The 20,417-nt window shown below is 51.0% G+C and overlaps 2 protein-coding genes across 6 annotated transcripts in view; one reads left to right on the top strand and one right to left on the bottom strand.

The window, feature by feature from the left end:
* Nucleotides 1-559: 559 nt before the first annotated feature.
* On the top strand, nucleotides 560-18,960 carry WIPI1 (WD repeat domain, phosphoinositide interacting 1). Its single transcript, XM_010721504.3, has 13 exons — nucleotides 560-727; nucleotides 1,425-1,507; nucleotides 2,996-3,165; nucleotides 6,413-6,509; nucleotides 10,404-10,501; nucleotides 11,473-11,565; nucleotides 11,866-11,936; nucleotides 12,424-12,531; nucleotides 12,615-12,779; nucleotides 12,951-13,058; nucleotides 14,407-14,528; nucleotides 14,921-15,021; nucleotides 18,428-18,960. Exons 1-13 carry the CDS (start codon nucleotides 657-659, stop codon nucleotides 18,473-18,475), a joined length of 1,335 nt encoding a protein of 444 aa, XP_010719806.3. The 5' UTR covers nucleotides 560-656; the 3' UTR covers nucleotides 18,476-18,960.
* The window catches only part of ARSG (arylsulfatase G), a 40,111-nt gene continuing 38,404 nt past the window's right edge, over nucleotides 18,711-20,417 (bottom strand). For all 5 annotated transcript variants that reach the window (XM_085240144.1, XM_085240145.1, XM_085240147.1 and 2 more), the window contains one exon: nucleotides 18,711-20,316. In XM_085240144.1, the coding sequence (XP_085096270.1) occupies nucleotides 19,982-20,316 (335 nt within the window). In that variant the 3' untranslated portion in view covers nucleotides 18,711-19,981. The remainder of the gene's footprint in view (nucleotides 20,317-20,417) is intronic.

The following is a 20,417-nucleotide window of genomic DNA, read 5'->3' on the forward strand; positions in this document are numbered from 1 at the left end:
CTGCCCCCCCAGTGACCGACCTTCCCAGCACCCGGCGCGAGTCCCCCAGGCACCCCACGCTGCCACGGCCGTCCCTGCACCATCCCCATCTAACCACAGAACGGCCGGCTCGGAAGGGGTCTCACAGCCCACCCACTTCCAACGCCCGCCCTGGGCTGCGTTCCTCCAGCAGCTCGCACTGCCCAGTGCCCCTCCAGGCGCGGAGCACCCACGCATCTCTGGGCAGCAGCGCCAGCACCTCATCGCCCTCCCGCTGAGGAATATTCGGAAACCTAAATCGCCCTTTTTGAGCTCGGAGCCGCTCCCCTCCCAGCACGGACGGCAGCGGCGCCGCTCCTCCAGCTGTGCCCCCCCGGCAGCGGCCGGGCCCCGTCTGATGCAACCATAACAGCACCGCGTGGTCACGCACAGCTGTTCCCTCCGCCAGCCAATAGCATCCGGCCCTTCTCCCCCTGTGGGCGGAGCCTCCCCGTCTTCCCAATGGCGATAGGTCGAAATCCAAGCCAATCAATCGATAGGGCGGTTCTTCGGTACGACCGCGGACCAATGGAAAGCGGCACCGCCCCGAACCGCCAGCACCGCGGAACCGGGGCCGGCGCGGGGGGAGGTGGCGGCGCGGCGGGGGCCGGAGCGGGCCGAGCCGCCGCGCCCGCTCCATGGAGGCCGCGGCCGAAGCCCCGGGGGGGCCGGCGGCGCTCAGCTGCTTCTCCTACAACCAGGACTGCACGTAAGCGGGGCGGAGGGGAGATGGAGATCGGCCTCGAGGGGGAATGGGGGGGAGTGGGAACGGAGCTTCCCCCGGCTCTGAATTACGGCCTGCCCCTCCGCAGCCCGGCGCTGAGAGCCGTTCCCGGTGGCACAGCGAGCACCGCTGCGCTGGAAGCTCCAGTCAGGTTTGCAGACGTTCCCGTGGAGGTGCTGTCAGCCTCCCGTGCCCAAACAAAGAGCAACGCAGTGCTGCTGACGTGAGCCCGCAGCTGCCAGCACGGGGGATTCCGGGCAGCTGCTCGCTGAAGGCCGGCACGTTAATGCTTGGTGTCTGAGCAGAGCCAGTCCTTGGCACGGCTGTGCTGCGTGCCTGCAGCCCTCAGGCTGAGCTACTCCTGGTTTCAGAAAGCCCCTGTGCAATGCAGCAGGTGTGTCCCGTGGGCCCCGTCTGCAGGTAGAGAGATGACTGTCCTCCCAGCAGCCACAGAATCCCCGTGGGTGACACTGTTGCACATGGATGCTCTGCGGGCTGCAGCATCCTCAGATGGAAAGCAGGATGCTTGGGTTTGTTATATGTAGTTGGCTGAGCGGACACTGAAGTTGTGCCTTCTCAGAGCACCACACGATGAATTGCCCATTCCTTTTATCTGCAGGGACTCCTTGCTTTAAATGCACTACTGGATCTAACCCAGTGGGCTTTTGTCTTATCTTTGCAGCTCCCTGGCAATTGGAACCACAACTGGATACAGGCTTTTCTCCTTAAGTTCTGTGGAGCAACTGGACCAGGTCCACGAAAGCAGTAAGTGTCCTCTCCCTAGGTGTTGGCTTTAGCTATATTACTGCAATCTGGTTTGTTTTGAGGAAGTGATCCTTTTTACTGCTCTTGCAGCAATGGCATCTATTTCTGCTGCTCACTTATCAGGACAGAAACAGCTCTGGTTAATGCCCTGTGCATGGCAGCCTTTAAAGCCAACTGCAGCTGTGCAAAAACTCCTGAGCCACTATCAGTACTTTAACAGAGTTTGGAGGAGTCCCACAAGTTTAGAATCCAGCTTCTTCCTCACTACTTGTCAGACTGACAGCAGCAGTTTGTTCTGGAAACCAGTATTTAGAGCTAGTTTGTAGGTTGAATACTTCACATATGAGAGGCTGCAGGCCACTAGCATGGACTCTGGATAACTCACAAGCTTTTAGTTCCATGTGTTATTTACTTGTAAGATGTTTTTAGTGGGTTTCCAGTCTAAGGAGGTCATTCAACAGCACACTTTCAGCCATTAGCTGTGCTCAGAGCAGCACGCAGTGCACTCAACGACCCAAGACAAGGCAGACCTTAAGCACATATTCTGGCGTGGTTCAGGCCAGAACCAGATGTGCTTCAGCTGAGATAACACCACACAAGATACAGCCCACTCCTGTCTACAGTGGGAACTTCAGCAACCAGGCATAGCTTTCATCTGGCACAAAGTTAAAGCTCCTTCTTTGCCTTACAGAGTAAGTGAACTGCTGTAAGGCAGCAAGCCACAGCCATATTTCAAAGTTGTTTAGGAGTTTGGATTATCCACACAGTCAGATCCAAGGATCAATGAGAAACAGATCCCTGCAGGTATTACGTGCACAGTAAGGGGCTGAGATGCATAGTCTTACATCATCATTGTAGATCAGTCTTTATACCTCCAATGCAGGACAGCCCAACCACTGGTTCAGGACTATTTAATTAGAAGTCACAGTTCTTAGTTATTTAAGTAAATGTCCAAAAGTGTCATTGTAATGGTGCCTTTCCAACATAAAAGCCCAAACGTGGTCACTGCAAGACATACCACACCACTGTTCACCTCAGCAATGGGAAGAGTAAATGTGTCAGCCTTCCCATGTCCCAAGAAGGCTAGGAGAAATCACACACCATGCAGAATGCAGTGAGTTACACACAGCCGTGCCTTACCTTGGTAAGTCCTGGCCATTCACTGCCTCTAGAAAGGTCCCTGACCAAACTGGCTTTTATTTCCTTTCATAGGAATGAGCTCTTCCTTTTTTATATCCCACCCCAAAGATTGATTACAGCTGGAGGGCTCTGCCCAGGAGGGCATGACAGCATTCTGCCTTCAGGAGAGGCTTCATTAACCCCTTCCTGCTTTGTGCCTGCTATGAGAAATTTTTAATAGAAGCTGATGTTGAACTTCTTAGCCCTGAGCCTAACCCCATTTCTTTCCGAATTGAGCTTCACTTGTCACTGCAAACAAACCAACCATAAACGAAACTAAAGACTGTCTTGCTTTCCTTCTTTGCCCAGATGAAATCCCAGATGTTTACATCGTGGAGCGTCTGTTCTCCAGCAGCCTTGTGGTTGTGGTCAGTCATGCCAAGCCACAGCAAATGAATGTCTACCACTTCAAGAAAGGGACAGAGATCTGCAACTATAGCTATTCCAGTAACATCCTGTCTATCCGGCTGAATCGTCAGGTAAGGAGCTAGGGAAATGGGTTAGCCAGAGTTGTCCCACTCTGGCTCTTTACTGGTGCTGACTCTACACAGACCAGAGTCCATCTGGCACCCTGCTGCTCAGCAGAGCAGCAGCAGCCTGGGTTTGTACTGTGTTTCTGCAGAGGGTTTGGAGGGATAGGTCTATGTTCTCTTCTACCAGCTCCACCTCAGTCCTGGTTACCTTTGAGAAAGGAGGAGGGTGGCTGTGGGTATCATCTGCCATAACCACTTCAGAGTCCTTGTTTTCTTAGCAGTTACACAAAGGCTTTTTGTTGTTTGCCTTCTGGCCTACTCAGCGTGCAGTTCTGCAAAAAAAAAAAAAAAAAAAAAAAAAAAAAAAAAAAAACAGCACACCTTTTCTTCATCTTTCTCCCTCCCCTGGATTCCATATCCTGAATCCAGGACCACCTCTGCCATCTTTATGCAGATGAGACTGTCAAAGTTGGTAACAAAACCCAGGAGAAATGTGAACCCCATGATGGAGGCAAAAGGCTGTTTCTCAGGTACTGCTAGGCACTGTGTTTTATTTTTAAAGGAGTAGAAAACGTTCAGGCCATTTGGAAGGAGGCTTTTAGACTGTTAGCCTCTGAACTGATCTAGCCTTATGCAGCTCTGAGCCCTGTTGGAAGATTTAAAATCATCTTTCTTTTATCCATAATTATATTCAAAGTATGTGCCATAAGAAGCTAAGGACATTTTACAATGAAGAAATAAGCAGTCTGGGTAATTGTATATAATCAGCTTCTCCTCACTTAGCAACAGTGGGACCTGCAGTAAGGCTCTCCCATAAGGAAACTCAGGGTTGAGTTTCCAGTAAGGCTGTGTTTGACCAGAAGTTCCTGTACTACAATTAAATCTGTCCTAAATGGATTTTTTTCACTTAAGCTTACGATGAAACCAGCAAAATAAGAACTTCCTTTGAATTGCAGATAGATGTATATGTATAAAAAAAAAAAAAACTGGGAGGTTCTTAGCATTTCTAGGAGATAAGAATGTGAGTAAAATAAGTCCAGGATTTTTCCCGTGTGCTGCTCCAGTGACTGCCTGAAGATGATGTTAAAAGTCCATATAAGGCCAAATCTCACATAAGCTGTTAACACAGGAAAATGGTAGTAAATAAAACAGGAACAGAACTCAAACAGCACATGTTTTGACTTGATCTGTCTGTGAAAAATCCTTGTGCAAACAAGAGAGCCCCTTGGATGTTGCTGATCCACTGCAATTCTTTGTTTCAGGCTCCATTATAACTCACATTCACATTAAGCTAGGTCATGGTGTGTCTCAAAGCAGAGAGTAAGGCTGTACTGTGAGATCAGTCAGCATCTCCCCTGCAGTCTCCCTGGATTCTCAGTCCTGCTAAGCCCTGCTGAATTTTTTGGAGACACTTGATAGTTTTTTCTGACAGTATCCATATCCAACACATCTTAAGTCCTCAACATACAACTCAGCCACCCCACTCAATTTGTGTCAGACTTCAGTGAGATGCAGTGCCTTGAATGGTGTGCAGCAATCGCAGCACCAGGCACCTTCTGTGAGGCTCTCTTTGCACAGTGAGGGTAAAACTCATTCCTCATCTCAGCAGGTTTTGCACTGATGTCAGCTGGGGCTGCACAGGAGGCAGAGAACCAGCCCTCTCCAGCTCCCACTGAGCTTACCCAGGCTTCTTTTACCTCTTCACCTCCCACCACCCCCTCTTGTGCTTTCCTGGATTTTGTCCCCATCAGCGCCAGCATCTCTTGCTACAGCTCTGGCTTGCTGCTTTACTATCATCTGGAGTATTTCCCTTCACCTGTACATCAATAGCAGTGCGTTTTGCAGTTCTGGGAAAGTACATGGTGGCTTTGCTGAAATCAGCTGTATAAATATGACTCTGACAGTCCCTGCTAGCAAGTTGATGGCTGTTACTGTAGAAAAGGCAAAATCTTCCTGGAAATGCAAAATGGCTGTGACACAGCCCCAGATGCTGTGGTTAGCAGGAATAGAAGTGGGAAAGAGTTTGATCTGAGAATAATGGTGGAGCAAGGCAAAGATTTTCTAATGTGGGTGTTTTCAAGTTAGTAACTAAACTCCACATTTAGATACTAAATAAGTGGCCTCATTTCTAAAGAGGTGGAGGCTCTGTACATCCTGTACATGGATTTGGGTGCTTCAGCTTCAGGAGCTTGGGCACAGTCTGGCCTCACACTTTTATTGGGATGTTTTCAGAGCTTCTGGACACATGGCACTAATATAGGTGGAGCTGTGCATACCCAGGGGTCAGAAAGCACAGCCCTCCAGCCAAATCCAAAGCCTGGTCCCAAAAAAGCCTCTGTGTAAAATGCCTCTGTAGAAACTCATAGAGATCTGGACCACGCTGAGACGCAGGGCAGAGCAATCACAGAAATGATGGCCCAGTGCTAAAGTTACAATATTAGGCTTCCTTTTTCCTTTCTGCCTTTCCTGCCTGTGGTTTGGCAGCTCCTCACTCCGCAGCTGCCTCCTGCTGGGTGGGTGTTTGTTGCTGATGAGTTCAACAGAAGAGGTGCAAGCATATAAGCTTGGAAATACCCTGCCTGTCTGCCAAGATAGTGCAAAAACTAGGTGTGAAGCACCAACCTCGGTGACTATCCCTGAACAAACTGTTCCTAGCCCAGTTTTATGCAATTCTGCCTCACAACTTTGGGCACATAAAGCACAATCTTGCCTGCTTATGCTGACACATTAGGTTTAGCAGCAGTGGGAGGCCCACCACTTAGTTGCTTGCTTCCAATTTGGGAAAAAGTCAGGGCAAGGGCAGGAAATCCCATCTGCAGGCAGGCTAACAAGCAGGACTGGCAGCCTCCCTGTTCCCTGGTCTACACGATCAAAACGTAGTTCGCTGTGAAAAGAACTGCAAGGAGAAGTTGGGGTAGAAATAGATGCTAACCAAGACCCATGGCAAGGGTATAACCAAGGTCTGTCTTTGTGTTCTTAGGGCCTAGGGATGTGGAAGATCAGTTTGTAGAGTAATAAAGAAGTTGTTACCATGTTTTATCTGCTTTCTAAGGCAAAACCAGATGTAGTCAATTCTCAGAAGCAGAGCCATCCAAAATCAAAGGGTGTCCAGTGGGAGGGGATGTAGAAGCAGAAGAGGTCGTGTTTCTGCAGCATTACAGCAAAATCCCTGCTGAGTTTTTCTAGCAGCAATATTTGAGTGTGCCAAGTATGGGAGCAGTGCTGGTGAGGCTCTGTACCTGTGTCCTTGCAGAGGCTGATTGTTTGCTTGGAGGAGTCAATTTACATCCATAACATAAAGGACATGAAGCTCTTGAAGACTATCCTGGATACGCCCCCAAATACAACAGGTAAGCAAAGGAATCTGTGTGTAAGGGAGAGGTGAGCTCTGCAGGAGTTTTCCATAGCCACAGTATTTGTTTTAGAATTCAAACCGGCCTGTGGTGTGTGTATTCTTAGCAGCATGATTAATTCAGCACTGGGGAACCAGAAATGTATGGAGGCAGTCAGTCAGGCTTATGAGAGAAGAAACCCTGCTCTGTCCTGAGTAAATGCTTCAAAGACAGCAGCACAGTTTGAGTTAAGTTCAGTCCTTTCCCATCCTGGAAGGGATACCCATGCAGCTCATGGCTTCCTGGAGCACACCTTTGTTCCCTGTTACAAGACCAAACTGTAAGGCAGGCCAGTATACAGTATACTCCCCTCCGTATACAGGGCAACTGCATGTTCTCCCCATGGGGCTCTCAGCCCCTCCCTTCAGGGTGCCCTGTTTCAGAGTCCCACAGGACAAAGGGGCCCTGCTTCCCTGCTGCCAGCATGAGTCAGCTGTGGAGGCACACCTTGGCACTCCCTGCAGACCTGCTTCACACCACAAGCACGCTGCTCTGCCAGGCAGGCGGCTCCTGTGATCAATTAGGTGCTCACAGTCAGCTCCCAGAGTGAGTAGTGTTGCAAAGAGCACCTGGGACAGAAAACACAGCCAGGCACAGTGCTGATTCCACCGTGCCTCTGAGCCAGCCCTGCCGGGGAGTTCCCCGAGCTTGGGCTGCCACCTGATACTGTTCCACACACAGGAGAAACCTGCAGGGCAGGGCAGGTGGCTGCGCAACAGATTTTCCCTGCGTAGTGTAGAGTGAATCGTGCTGATGGAGAGGAGGAGTTTTTAGCAGTGAGCAGGGAAGCCTGGCTGAGCGCCCACGGCAGCGCTGCCGGATGGAGCTGTGACATCCCGGTCACAGACCGCAGCAGCTTTCCAAGGGCGGTTGGTTGTGAAGTTATTGATGTGCTCATGCCTGGCTTCTGGGCTTTCAAGGGATGCTGTTCTGGCTTCTCCCCTGACCTACTTCAGGTCTTAACAGATGGCCTCCTCATGTAGATTAAACATACTAAATACTGAAAATATAATTAAAGTTTAAAACCTTCCTGAGAAAGCCCAGCAGCAGCATGCAGGAAGGGGATATTCCGGGCCTGGAGCTGTTTTGATCAGGTCACGGTTTAAAAGGAACAGCAATCAGCAGTCACTGGGACAGGACTAGGCTGCTGCGGATCATAGGACTTCATGCAGGCTTAATTTTCTAAAACCCTTTCACCACAGCAGCTGTCATTGAAATGAGCTGAGTGACAAGTGCTGTGACATGCGTGCTCCCTTTGTCCCCCAGCATCTGCTTTGCTTCCAAGCCTGACCCCAAAGACAGCGTGTCCGGGAGGCCAATGCAGGCCCAGCTTACTGCTCGTTTTCAGAGCAGAGATCTGGGGATTTGCTGCACACCCATGGGACACTCACTGTGGGATCGCTGCCTGGCGCTGTGCAGGACGCAGCTCCCAACCCATCGCTTTCCTTCAGCTTGGGCCGCACACGAGGGACTGCGGGTCGAGCAGCCCATGCTGCTGTCACACGGCTGAGGGAAGTGCAGTGACCTCGGGCTCCCCTCGCACACACATGCCAGGAGAAGCGATGCTTCCTGCGGGGCGATGCGCGCAGCCTTTCCAGGATGATCGCACGCGCCGCGGGCTGCCGCTCGGTAATGTCTGGCCAGCCTCCTCCATGCAGGAGAGGAAAATGCCCGGGGTGGGCGAGTCTGTTGTTTTTCATGCATGCTCAAATAAGGAGTGAATTTCTCTCCTGAGAGGAAACCACACTGCTTAGTCTTGAGCTTTCAGCTCCAGGCGAGCACACGAGCCAGGCTGATTGCTCGTGCATGAAGCAAAGCCCCCGGGGAGCACGGCTCTGCAGAGCGGGGCTGTCTGTCACCATCAGCATGCTTGCTGTTCAGGAGAGCACTGGTGGCTCTTGTCCCCTGAGAGTCCCAGCCCAAACTGCTCCAGGGAGGGCAGGAGAGCCCCAGGGAGGCTGTGCAGTGACTCATGTCAGAGGCAGGATTTGCACTGGGGTTGTTGTGCTCAGTGCTCATGGACATGCACACTGTGAGGGCTGATCTGTGGAAACAACTGCAGCTTTGGAAAATACTTCAGGTGATTCCCTTGAGCCCCGAGACCCCACTGGACCTGCTGCCCTGGCAGCAAAGCCAAGTTTCTCCCATGCTATAGGTGTTTCTCCATGCTACCAGAGGAAGCTCCCTGTGATGTGGCAGCTACAGAGATGCTGTACTGAGCCATGCCCACTCCTGTGCCCACTGACTCTTGCTAGGCTGCCAGGTGATAGGACCAGAAGAGCATTTTCAAAAGCTGCCGTATGGCTTATGCTCTGTGTTCTTTGTTCGTCCCTGAGGTCAGCTCAGTACACTCACATCTGTGTTTTCCCCTGGCCTGGTTTCCCATTTGCTTCTCCCAGACAGGCGCATAGCAGAGGAAGAGGGTGACTCACACCGGCCAGCTCAGAGCTTGCTTTGTTGAGCTTCAGCCTTCCTTAGGCCCTCACTAGAAGGGGCTACACTGACCCCCGGTGCTGTCTGGGCTGGGGCAGACCCTCCTCAGACACACAATTGCTCTGTACAGCAGTCTCAGAGCTGTCTGCGTTCCCCTAGCCTGTCTTTCTTGGGTGCCATCACCTCTGCTGTCTCTGCTCCACTTCCCTGCAGCGCACACAGTCCTTGGCATGATGTAAATGCTTCTCATTGATAGGGAGTGGACCTCAGGGGCCTCTGGCCCATCCTGAAGCTCCTGACTGTGCTGCGGTCTCTTTGTTTAGTTATAAACAATGACCTAAAACAAGATCTTCAGCTGATTCTTCCCTACTGCTGGGCCAGGGCCAGAGCAGTGTCCTGACATGACAGCTTGCAATGTCTGTGCGCGTGTCAGTGCGCATATGTGCCCGTGTGCGTGTGTCCTGTTTGGGCAGTGAAGAGCACAGCCCCGCAGCCTTTAACCCCACAGCTTCCTCCCCACGTGGGGGACGTGGGACCCCTGGGTGGCAGCCAGGAAGCTGGGGTCGTGCTGAGCCCCCGGCTGAGTGCTGGGATGACAGGGAGCACGCAGACATGGGGCAGGAAGCAAGTGAGATCCATTGCTGCGTGTGACATGATCCACTGCCATGATCCTCAGCCAGGGCAGAAATGAGAGGCAGGAAGAGGTGCTCCGTTCCTGGGTCACCAGGGGGACAGGCGGATGGACAGCCCTACACACACACTCATCCATCCCTGTTGTGTTTCCTGCAATTCCTGCTCACTTGAAAGGGGATGTTTGGGAGACTTTATTCTCATGTTGGCGTAAAAACAGATCTTATTAAAGGGAAGAAATCTTCGTGTGGGTAAAATTCAGCTCAGCTCAAGTTCCTCATCTGCCAGAACCTCTCTGCACAACTGTGGCATTTGCTTTATCTCCCCCTGCTTCCCTTTTCCTATCAGGGAAGGAAGTGGCAGTGCCCGGCCCCGTGGCTGCAGCTCAGAGCTCCAGCTGTGCACTTAGCCCTGCTCACCTCTGCAGCTGTCCAGATGTGCCGGGACAGGAGCCCTGTTAGCCCTGAGACCAAGGGTCCCTTGGTCCCTACATTCTTGCCTTCTCAAAGGAGATGATTAAAGAGGAGAAAGGAAGAGCTTCAGCAGGACAGGGGCTCTCTCAGGGCAGGGTTTGGGGAGGCCGTGGCGGGGTGCAGGAGCCATACTGTCCCGTACCAGCAGGTGTCCCCACGGCTGAGGCGTTGCCAGCATCCAGCTGGCGCACACCCGGTACCGGACACCATCCCAAAATGTGACAGCACCCGAACCCCTGCGGTGTCCATGGCCACGTTTCTGCTTTCTTTGCTCCACCAGCAAACAACCTCAGCTGTGTCCTTCTTGCCCTGCCAGGTCTGTGCGCTCTCTCTATCAACCACGCCAACTCCTACTTGGCTTATCCCGGCAGCGCAACCAGCGGAGAGATCGCACTTTACGACGGAAATACTTTGGTAAGTGTGAAGCTCGCCCATTTGGATACCGGCAGGGGCTGAAAACAAACAGAACCACAGCAGAGCCAACAGGGCCTTGGGGAAAGATGAATAAATGCTCTCTGCTGCGCTGCAAGGAATATTTGCCTGGGGGCAGGCACATTCCCTATCCCTTTGCCTGGATATCGCACAAAGCAGGCAGCCTCTTTGAGATCAGAACATCCATTCCCAGTACTGGATAGTGACCCATGCTCGAGGGCAGCTGCCAGGTTGGCACAGACAGGGCTCAGCGAGCTTCAGCCTCACGCCCAGGAGTGATGTGAGCGGGGTGGCTCTCAGAGCTTGGAGCTGCTCCAGGCCTAGGATGTGGGCAACTGCTTTGCCGTGCCACAGGCTGCAAGGGATGCTGAACCCTGAGCCATGTGGAGGACGAGGTGCTCACATCCTCCTCAGAAAGTTTGCCCCTGGCTAGGAGCAGGGTTGTGGTTATCTGCAGTTTATGCCAGGGCTTTGGATTACATAAGGCTGCTGCTCTGTACATGCAGCAGGAGCTGAAGATCTACAGCAGAGGAGAGCAGAGCACATATGGGGAAAACACACTGCTGCTGTGGAGAGATGCTAGCAGGAGCCAGGACTCCCCACAGACAGTAGGGCCACAGCAGTATTTGCTGTATAGCCAGAGTGCGTAGAGCCAAGGCACAAAGAAATGCCAGGCTTTGGGGGCACAACTGCGAGCCTGCAGCCTGCTTGAGGGGAGAGGAGCTGAGGACATCTGTGTCCAGGAGGAGCTTTTGATAAGCACAGTGCCTGTAGCAGGTGGAGAGTGAGCTCGAGGCAGGGCAGGGACTGTTGAAGGGATACCAGAAATGCAATACGGTCCCTTGAATACACATGGGCAGTTCTGCGTAGGGCATGAGGCAAGAACGCCCTGCGCTTACGCAGTTTGAGGGGCAGTGTGTCTCTTTACTCTCACATCACCTTCTGTCCTACAGAAAACAGCCTGCACGATTGCTGCCCACGATGGGCCTCTGGCTGCCCTAACCTTCAACTCCACCGGGTCGAAGCTGGCGAGTGCTTCTGAAAAAGTGAGTGAGCACAGCTGGGAGCAACCTCCTTGCCACTACCAGCCCGTGGCTGGCAGAGGAACACAGGCAGCCTTGGAGCATGGAATGCAGGGACAGGGGATGTTGGGGTGGCCCCTTTTTAAGCACAGCTTCCCAGAGAGGGGCACTCAGGTAACGGACTTGTAAAAGGCCAGCATTTTGTGCCCATATTGACCCAGGCTGACAAACAGAGCCTCTACATATTCTGAGTTTCCTTGGTGTGTCAGGGCTCGTGCTCTTTGCCCTGCTCCTGTGTGATCTTTCCATCTGCATTTTTTGCAGGGCACAGTCATTCGTGTGTTTTCCATTCCTGGTGGGCAAAAGCTCTATGAATTCCGTCGAGGGATGAAAAGGTCAGTTCATGCTTCTATCAGTGACAAGTACACAGAGGGCTCCTGGAGCAGAAATGTAAACATGGGGACAGAGCACCGTCAGATCCTGGCAGCTTTGGCATCTTTTGCAGAAAGAAAACAAGAGTGAGCATATCAGATAGAAATGTCATTGTGCCAGACAGCCGCGCTGCGCCCAGCTGCCTCCAGCAAGCTTAGCAATTCCATTCAGTGTGTCACAGAACAGGGCAATCGCAGAGAACAGAGGTAGATTCAGTCCATCTTCTCTGTCCATTTTTTGTTTCTTACTTGAAATAATGAAGTCTTCAGAGTTATCATCCTAATTCTTCTCAAAGGAGGTGTTTTGAAACTGCTAAGCCACTTGCACAGAGCTCAAGTCTTGATGGCAGGGGTGGGCTGGCTCTTCTCTCTCCCTGTGCTCTGTGAGCAAAACCTTGCAGTTCCCATGCAGCGGGGTGCCAAGTAGTGAATGGTCTGTGCTTGGCCGTAGGTATGTGAATATCAGCTCTCTGGTGTTCAGCATGGATTCCCAGTTCCTGTGTGCTTCGAGTAACACAGAGACAGTGCACATCTTTAAACTGGAGCATCTCACTGACAGGTGAGGGAGTAACCTGAGCTAAACTGCTCTAGGAGTGTCCACTTTGGACATCTGCCTGTACAGCTCTGTTTGTCCCCCCTCAGCCGGCCAGAAGAGCCACCAACCTGGACTGGGTACATGGGAAAAATGTTCCAGGCTGCCACCAACTACCTCCCTGCCCAGGTGTCGGGCATGATGAACCAAGATCGAGCCTTTGCCACTGTCCGCCTCAACATCTCTGGACAAAGGAACATCTGTGCCCTCTCCACGTATGTACTGACATCTGCTTCCCACTGCCACACCAGCCTTCAGGCAGACACAGCTATGTATGCTTACCTCCACTGCTGTTACCTTGCACCCCGCAGAGCACACAGTGTATGTTTGCTGTCAGTGTGTGCATGCAGCTGTTGTGTTTGAACTCGTGATGCTTTTCTCCTTAGGATTCAGAAGTTGCCTCGACTGCTGGTGACTACATCTGATGGACATCTCTATATCTACAACTTGGACCCGCAAGATGGAGGAGAGTGTGTCTTAATTCAGAAACACAGGTGAGTGCCCCTCCAGTTCCCAGCATTGATGTTTCCTACACATTTGAGATAAATTCTGATCCTTAAAAACTAAGAAAGGGAAATTTTACCTGCAAGCACAAAATGGAATTGTAGGAGCAAGAACATTGGAACTGAGTTGTGATTTTAGTTGCTTGATCTAGCAGATATCAGTGAAGACCATGTCAGCAGCAGGGACCTGGGGCATCATGCAGAAGAAACCAGGGACATCTCAGGCAGCTGTGGGGACGTAGTCTAGATGGCAGAGGTGGGCTTGAGGAAACGCCTCCATCAGCAGCACACAGACCCGAGGGTGGCAGAGAGCAGAGCACCTCTCCCAGGCATCAGCGGGTGCTGAGAGCCAACTGTGAGGCTGCGATCGTGTGGAGCAGCTCTGGGAGCTTCCGTCACCAAAACCTCACACACACGCATGCCTGCAGGCACGCAGTGCCTCAGCAGAGCCTTCCGTGCTGCCGTTCCGTTTGTATGCCAATTTGATTAAGCACGTAACCCCGCATCTGGGCTACTTGGCTCCAGATGCGAAGCCTTTGGGGTGGGGTGCGATGTAACATGTGCTGTAAGCCAGGAGGTGGCCGGCAGCCAGGAAAATGCCAACAGATTTTGAAAAGCCACAAAACAAAAGCGCTTCAAAGCTGCGCTGTCCAGCGTGCTCCGGCCGCCGGCCTCCCACCTCCTTCAGACACTGCTGACCCCCCTCCCGTGCTCCCATTGTGCTGTGGCTGTCCGGAGCTGGCAGCCCTGCGTTGTATGTGGGTTCCTCTTTTAGCATCAGAGAACTGAAAAGGGCCCTTGGGTCATGAGTTACATTACATCATACTATATCTCTGCTCGGGCTCCGTCTGAAACTAGCCAGCACTGCTTTTCCCATCTAGTCCACTCCTGTTGGAAGCCCTTTAGAGCCCCCTCCATGATTAGAAACACTGTTTGCCTTTGTAACCTAAAGCTTTTGTGGTCAATCTGTTCCCTTCTATTCTCATGCCAGCATTGTCCTCTAGCTGAAGTGCTGCCTTCCCTATCTTCTGCATCCCCCCTGCTTCATTTGGAGAGCACAATGATCTCCTCTTCTGCAGCACTGTTAGGGCTGCAGTCAAAGTTTCGATGCATTGTTACAAATCATAGAACTGTAGGACGGTTTGGGATAGAAGGGACCTTTAAAGACCATCTAGTTCCAGACCCTACCTGGCATTGGCTTGGGCACTTTCCAACTTTTCAGTTGGGTGATGTGCCTCAAGGAGACACAAGTGCAAATGTGTATCTCAGCTAGTGCTGGGGGAGGAACGAATGGGATCAGAACTAACTCTTCTTCCCTCTTTTGCTCCTGTACAATCAGTCTGCTTGGCTCAGGAAAAATGGAGGAGAACAAAGAAAATGACCTTCAGCCTCCATTACCTCAATCTTATGCAGCAACTGTAGCCAGACAAAGTACAGTGCCTTCAACTTCGACCATGCCAGGTAAGCACCACACCTGCCCTTTCTCGGAGCAAAGAAAGCAAGATAGCCCCTGGAGCAAAGTGGGAAGTCTCTGAACAATCAGATGTTCACTGTAACCGTGTGCAAGGCACACTGGGGCAGCAGGGCCTTCTGCAGCTCATCCAGTTCATTCTATTGGGAATGGGTCAGTTATTTTCTGCTCTGCTTGCCCGGACCCCTTGCCAGGCAGCTGCAGTCCATTCCTGATAGGTAGTGTTGATTGTGATACCTTTTCCTTCTGCTGCCCCCAAATGCTCTGCCAAATGCCAGAGAAATCAGGATGTATTAAAACACTGGTAACAGCGTTGCAGCTGTTTGTTTCCAGCCTCATAGCACCCATTTGTCAGCAGTGCTTTGCATTTCCACTTCTGCAGGTTATTCGGAGGATGGTGGTGCCCTGCGAGGAGAGGTTATCCCAGAGCATGAGTTTGCAACTGGACCAGTGTGCCTCGATGACGAGAATGAGTTTCCTCCTGTGAGCATTCAGGACCCCTAAAACAGCAATTCAACCCCAATGCTAAGAAGAAAATATTAACCTCTTACAGAAGAAATTCTGTTGCCCTGACCTTGTCCCAGTTAGCTGTGAAGCTTAAAGTAACTAATTCAGGTATAGGGAGAGTGCCAGGCACATCACACCCCTACTACATGGCAGCTGGGATGGGGCAAGGATGATCAGCCTCATAATTAGAGAGAGACCTGAGCAAATGAGCAGAATGAAGTTCAGATGCAGAACGGAATTCAGATCCAGATCTGACCTTTGTGCCTTGCTTGGATTTCTAGTATTATCAGGAATAGCTTTAATTTGAACAATGCCATCATTTAGAAATAAAAACTTAGTTTTCCTGTTGGATTTTCAATCAGTTGTATTAGCTTATGGAAAACAACTGGAACATACCTGAACCTCATCAGCCCTCTGGAAATATCTCATTCCCAGAAAAAGAAACAAAGCAAAACAGATTTTTAAACCATTGTTTTGTTTTTTTAAGTGGCACTTTCTCAGTTACTGTTGGAAGAACATACTGGCTTTATAAAATTTAACTTAAGCCTGGCAGTGTCTCCCAAATCTTCTTCCTGTTATATAAGCATTTACTGTGTTAAATACTTGACCCCTAATTGGACAGATATTGCTTACACTGCTGTGATCTGGCTGTAATCAGCAGCATCTTCATGATAGTAATGCATTAATACAGGAGAATATTGTAATGGATTTCAAGCTGTAGACTTGGCAGACTTTGGAATTCCTTACTCCACTTTCACATATCCTGCTGTTGGAGATTTGCCTGAAGAAGGAGGAAGTAAAAATTTCATTGGGATCCCAGGATTTGTTCCATATGCTGGGGCTGACCTCCTCTGTAAGGCACTTTCAAATTAAGTGATGCAAAGAGTTATTTATATAAAAGATGACTAATTCGTGCCTCCCTTTGAAACTCTGCCTAAATGCAGCTCTTCAAGTCACATAAATCTTAGACCGATTCTCTTTACCTGTACCACAGCTTGTTGGGGACAGAGAACAAGAGTTTTCTATTTCTCCTACTCCATCCCCTGGAGTAGGAGGACGTTTCAGTGTCTCCCATCTGCTCAAAGCCCTTTGGGCCGCAGAGCAGCTGGGAGGAACGTTTGAGGAGCAGCAGAGCCAGAAAGAAATCCTTTGCTTCCTTCTGACGAACCTGCTCTTTGAGCATGTGGTTTGGGGCCATGCAAATGCCAGCAAGCAGGAACCACGCTGCTCCTGAATGAGCCTGCCTGCTGGGACTGCGCTGTAAAAACCAGCCCCAAACCCCTGCTGTACAGGCAGGGGTTTTATTAAATGGACTTTGATCTGTCAAAATCCTGTGCTGTAATTAACCTGACGGAGCAACTTACATGTGTAATGTTAGGGAGGAGGTGGTGTGAGAGGGAAGGAGCTTTCCAAAAATACTCTCTGATACGGCGGCTTAGAGATTGGAGCTTCCAGATGAAGTGTGTACAGTCAGGACTTCAGCTTTGCCCTCCATTGCTGACGGTGATGTGTTTTGCATCTGCTCTGCTCGCTGGTGCGGCGCTGGCTCCCGCTGTGTGCTGCATGGGGAGACTTGGTTGGGATGTTTTGATGTTCTGAATTTCACTCAGCTTTGCTGTTTTCTCAGTGCTGAGCAGTTTTTGGTGACTCGTCCAAGAGGGGTTTCAGGGATCGGTCACTTCTGTGCATAGAAGGAGGGAGAAGAAAACTGACCTTATCCAACAAAAATGTTTTGACAGCATTCTGTTTTGCGGAAACATGGGAAGGGTTTTGTTTGTTTTCCAATGTGCAACAAAAAGACATTTAAAAACCTCAAAACTTGTGACAAAATGGAATATTTACCCACAGCCCACGAGCACGGCTTTGAACTCAGACGTACTTCTGGAGGAACAGCAGCGCTGAGACCCAGCGGATCCTCTCCATTTTGAAATGGTTTGCCTTCCTCTGACCTCAAGTGCTGGTGAGCAAGACTTCAGAGGCTCAGCTGTTAATAACGAGGAAATGCAGCTTCGGTCTAAAGCACAATCTGTGGCTAATGGTAGAAAACTGCCTCTTCATTAAATGGAAGGAGGGACAGGTCAGAGAAGGGATAAGCACAAGGAGGGCTTGTAAAAACACCTCGATAAGAATGAATGTGGCTATTGCTGTTGATGATGCCAGCACGGCAGAAGTATCCTGTAGCAAGAGGTTAAGCAAGTTCAATTATGTGTCTTGCTTACACTGATGGGCTGGATTAAATGCTCTCAGGTCTCCTAGGGGCTCTGGAGTAACTGATCTTCTGCAGAAGGTACTCAGGCATTATTGAGATGGACAGCAGGCTGGAGGAGAAGGTGAAGAGAAGATGCTGTGCCTCCGAGGGGCTGAAGGAAGCAGCACTGCACCTGATCTGAGCAATTGGACGGCGCCGCGGGAAGAACGAGCCCAGCTCTGGCTGCAGGCAGTTGGGATGGTCCCTGCCGTTCTCACCAAGCAATTGCCACCTCTCTGCAGGTTCACTGGTGTCACTGAAGCTTCTAGCAGTGTCAGAAATGTTGGTGTGTGTTCACAGCTGGCTGCTCAGCCTCAGCAGGCACCATAGGGTAGGGCTGTGAGGTTCCACAAAAGAAATTCCATAAGATTCAGTAAGAATGAAGCCAGATGGTGCACGTGGCATGTGTTTATACATGAGTAGCTCATGTGAAGTGTTTCAGAGTCTTTGCTGCTCCCACTTTCCTCTCTCTGGCTGCTTTATCACTAAATGGTTTTGGTGATACTGAGGATTGGTTTTGCCTTGCCTTGTTCAGGTTGGATATTAGGAACAACTTCTTATCTGAAAGCGTAGTCAGACGTTGGCACAGCTGCCCAGGGAGGTGAGGGAGTCCCCATCCCTGCAGGTGTTCCAGAATGGTGCAGATGTGGCACTGAGGGATGTGGTCAGTGGGCACGGTGGGGGGCAGGTTGGGCGTGGGGATCTTAGTGCTCCTTTCCCACCTTAATGACTCAATCATCCTCTAATTCTATAATTCAGTCTGGGTTCCATCTGCAGTCCCCAGCGATGCACATTGCGCTCCGTTCTCCTACTGTGCCAAAGATGAACCTCTAGGGGACCTGGTGGGGCAAACACAGCTCACCCAGAGTGACCCCAGTCCTGCAAACAGAGCTGCACTCAGTGCCATGCCCACCCCAGGCAGGACACAGCACCAAGACAGCTGGTTCCAGTTCCCAAGGCTTTAAATTTGGGGAGGGGGAGAGTAAATAAATAAACCTCTGACAAATCTGCCTTTGAATGGAAAGTAAAACACTGCAGGACATCCCTCCCCTTCTCCTCCCATGTACGTAAAACCAACTTGAAACACACCCCGTTGCTGGGAAAAGTAAGGCTGTTCTGTTTTGATTTTGGTAGATAATCTTGTGCCGTGGAGGTCAGCCGGGCAAAGCGAAGAGGTCATGATGGAAGCAAACATCCGTGTGTAGGACAGCTGCTGGGAAGTGCTTGGGAGCAGCCAGGAATCTCAAAGAACAGATTTGTGAGTCTTCAAGAAGACTAAAAAATCCAAGGTGGGCCACTGCTTTTAACTAGAGTACGTGTAAGTGAATAGCTGATCCTGCTCACCCCTTGTTTTTAATCCTTGTCTGGGTGGGGTGTCCATGTACTGTATGCACGTTGCTATATTTAACAAACCATATGTTAGAACCACATTGTAAATGCTAATTTAATCAGATCTGTATGTAACCAGGATTTTATATACCTGTTTTACCCGTTTCTAATTTATGCTGTTCTATGTGTATAAATGTACTTATAGGAAGATATATTAAACTTACGTCTTTGTACAGTACATACTATTTTACCCAAGCAAAGTATTTTTGCAGTGACACAAGAAAAGATGCGATTTGCTACGGCTAAAGACAGAATAAAGTCACAGTCCGTCCCTGGCAGCTCGCTGCCCGTGCTCCTGCTGTTCTTTGTGGGGCCCTAAAGATGTCAGTCTTGATTAAGCTTTAGCAAGTGGGTTTGGGGCGCTGCTGAGAGGTTGGTGGCTCCGGCACCATCCGGACCCAGGCCAGCCAAAGCCACACTGCGCTGCTGTGGGAGGCTGTGGGCCAGTGCTAATTGCAAACGGTTGGGCAGCCCCTCTAATTTCAGCAGTGCTGCCCGTAATTACAACTCCCAGTTTGCTGTGGCTCATGTAACACCTTGCTTTGCTTGAGACAAGCCACTTACGGCTTGTCCAAAGAAAGACCTGGGTGCGTAATTTGGAGTCCAAATGTGTTTCAGAAAACCCTCACTCAGCTGCTGGGAAATCCTGGTGGTTTCTGAGTTTCAGCTGCAACTTCAGTTTTGCCTCTGCAGCTCCTCAGGCTTTTGCATGTGCCCACAAATGTCCCACAGGAGCCTCGCCCAGCCCTGCAGCATCGCATCAGGGTTGGTAGAAGCTGAGTCTGCCTGCAGCGCTGGGCTGCCTGGAGACCGTGGGACCCTCTCCCTGAGCTCCCTAAAAGATGCAGATACAGAGTTGACAGGGAGCAGTTCCCCCAGTTCTGCATTGCACACCTGTTTACACAAAGCCTTTCAAAATATCAGGACTCAGATATTTCTCCCAAGACAATCTCTGACCTCCGCTATGCAATGCACAGCAGCTGCAGGACACACCAAGCATCCCATCTAGCAAGGTGTCAGGGATGCGCAGCCCTGCAAAAAGCCCGGAGCCACCAGGTGCTGCAGTGACTGCTCCAGCCAGGGGACAGTGCTGCTCTGCATAGAGCTGCAGCAAAGGAGACCCTCTGTCTGCTCCCTCAGACACAGCTGAGGGAAGGCTCTGTGCAAGGCACAGAGCGCGGTGAGCTGCAGCCTCCATCCCTGCTCTCTGGGCCAACCTCAAGCCTGCAGCCAGCACGAACAGCAGTCCCATTGACAGAAACCAGGACTGGAAGAGAAGCAGCTTGAGCAATGATTTGCTTACAGACAAAGCCGTGTTGCTCTTCTGTCCGTGTGTTGGTCCAGCGAGGCTGTGTGAGATGTGGGTGTGTGGCACCGGCAGGCCACGTGCTGTGTGCTGCAGCAGGGCACCGCGGCCGGGTCCCTGGAGTAGTCTGCAACCGTGATGTTGTCTGTTGCAATATCCTCCAGGGCCTGGGCATAAGCCCTGCTGACTGCAGGCAGCACTGCCTGATACTCCCTGGATGCCACGTCCAAAGGCTCCTGCTCCTGGATATCGCGATCCAAGTTGAAAATGAGAGGTGGCCAGTGATGCTCTTCTAGCCCAATGCTTCCATCACAAGCCTTCGCCCCTCCTAGGGAGGAAAAGAGAAACACAGTGCAGTGCCAGGCTGCTCACCCCTGCCCAGGTATCACCTCCGCGATGGCCCTTTGCCACCATGGTGGCTTTGGGAGC

Source organism: Meleagris gallopavo, chromosome 20 (genome assembly GCF_905368555.1).
Source record: "Meleagris gallopavo chromosome 20, MGAL_WU_HG_1.1, whole genome shotgun sequence".
Lineage (NCBI taxonomy): Eukaryota > Metazoa > Chordata > Aves > Galliformes > Phasianidae > Meleagris > Meleagris gallopavo.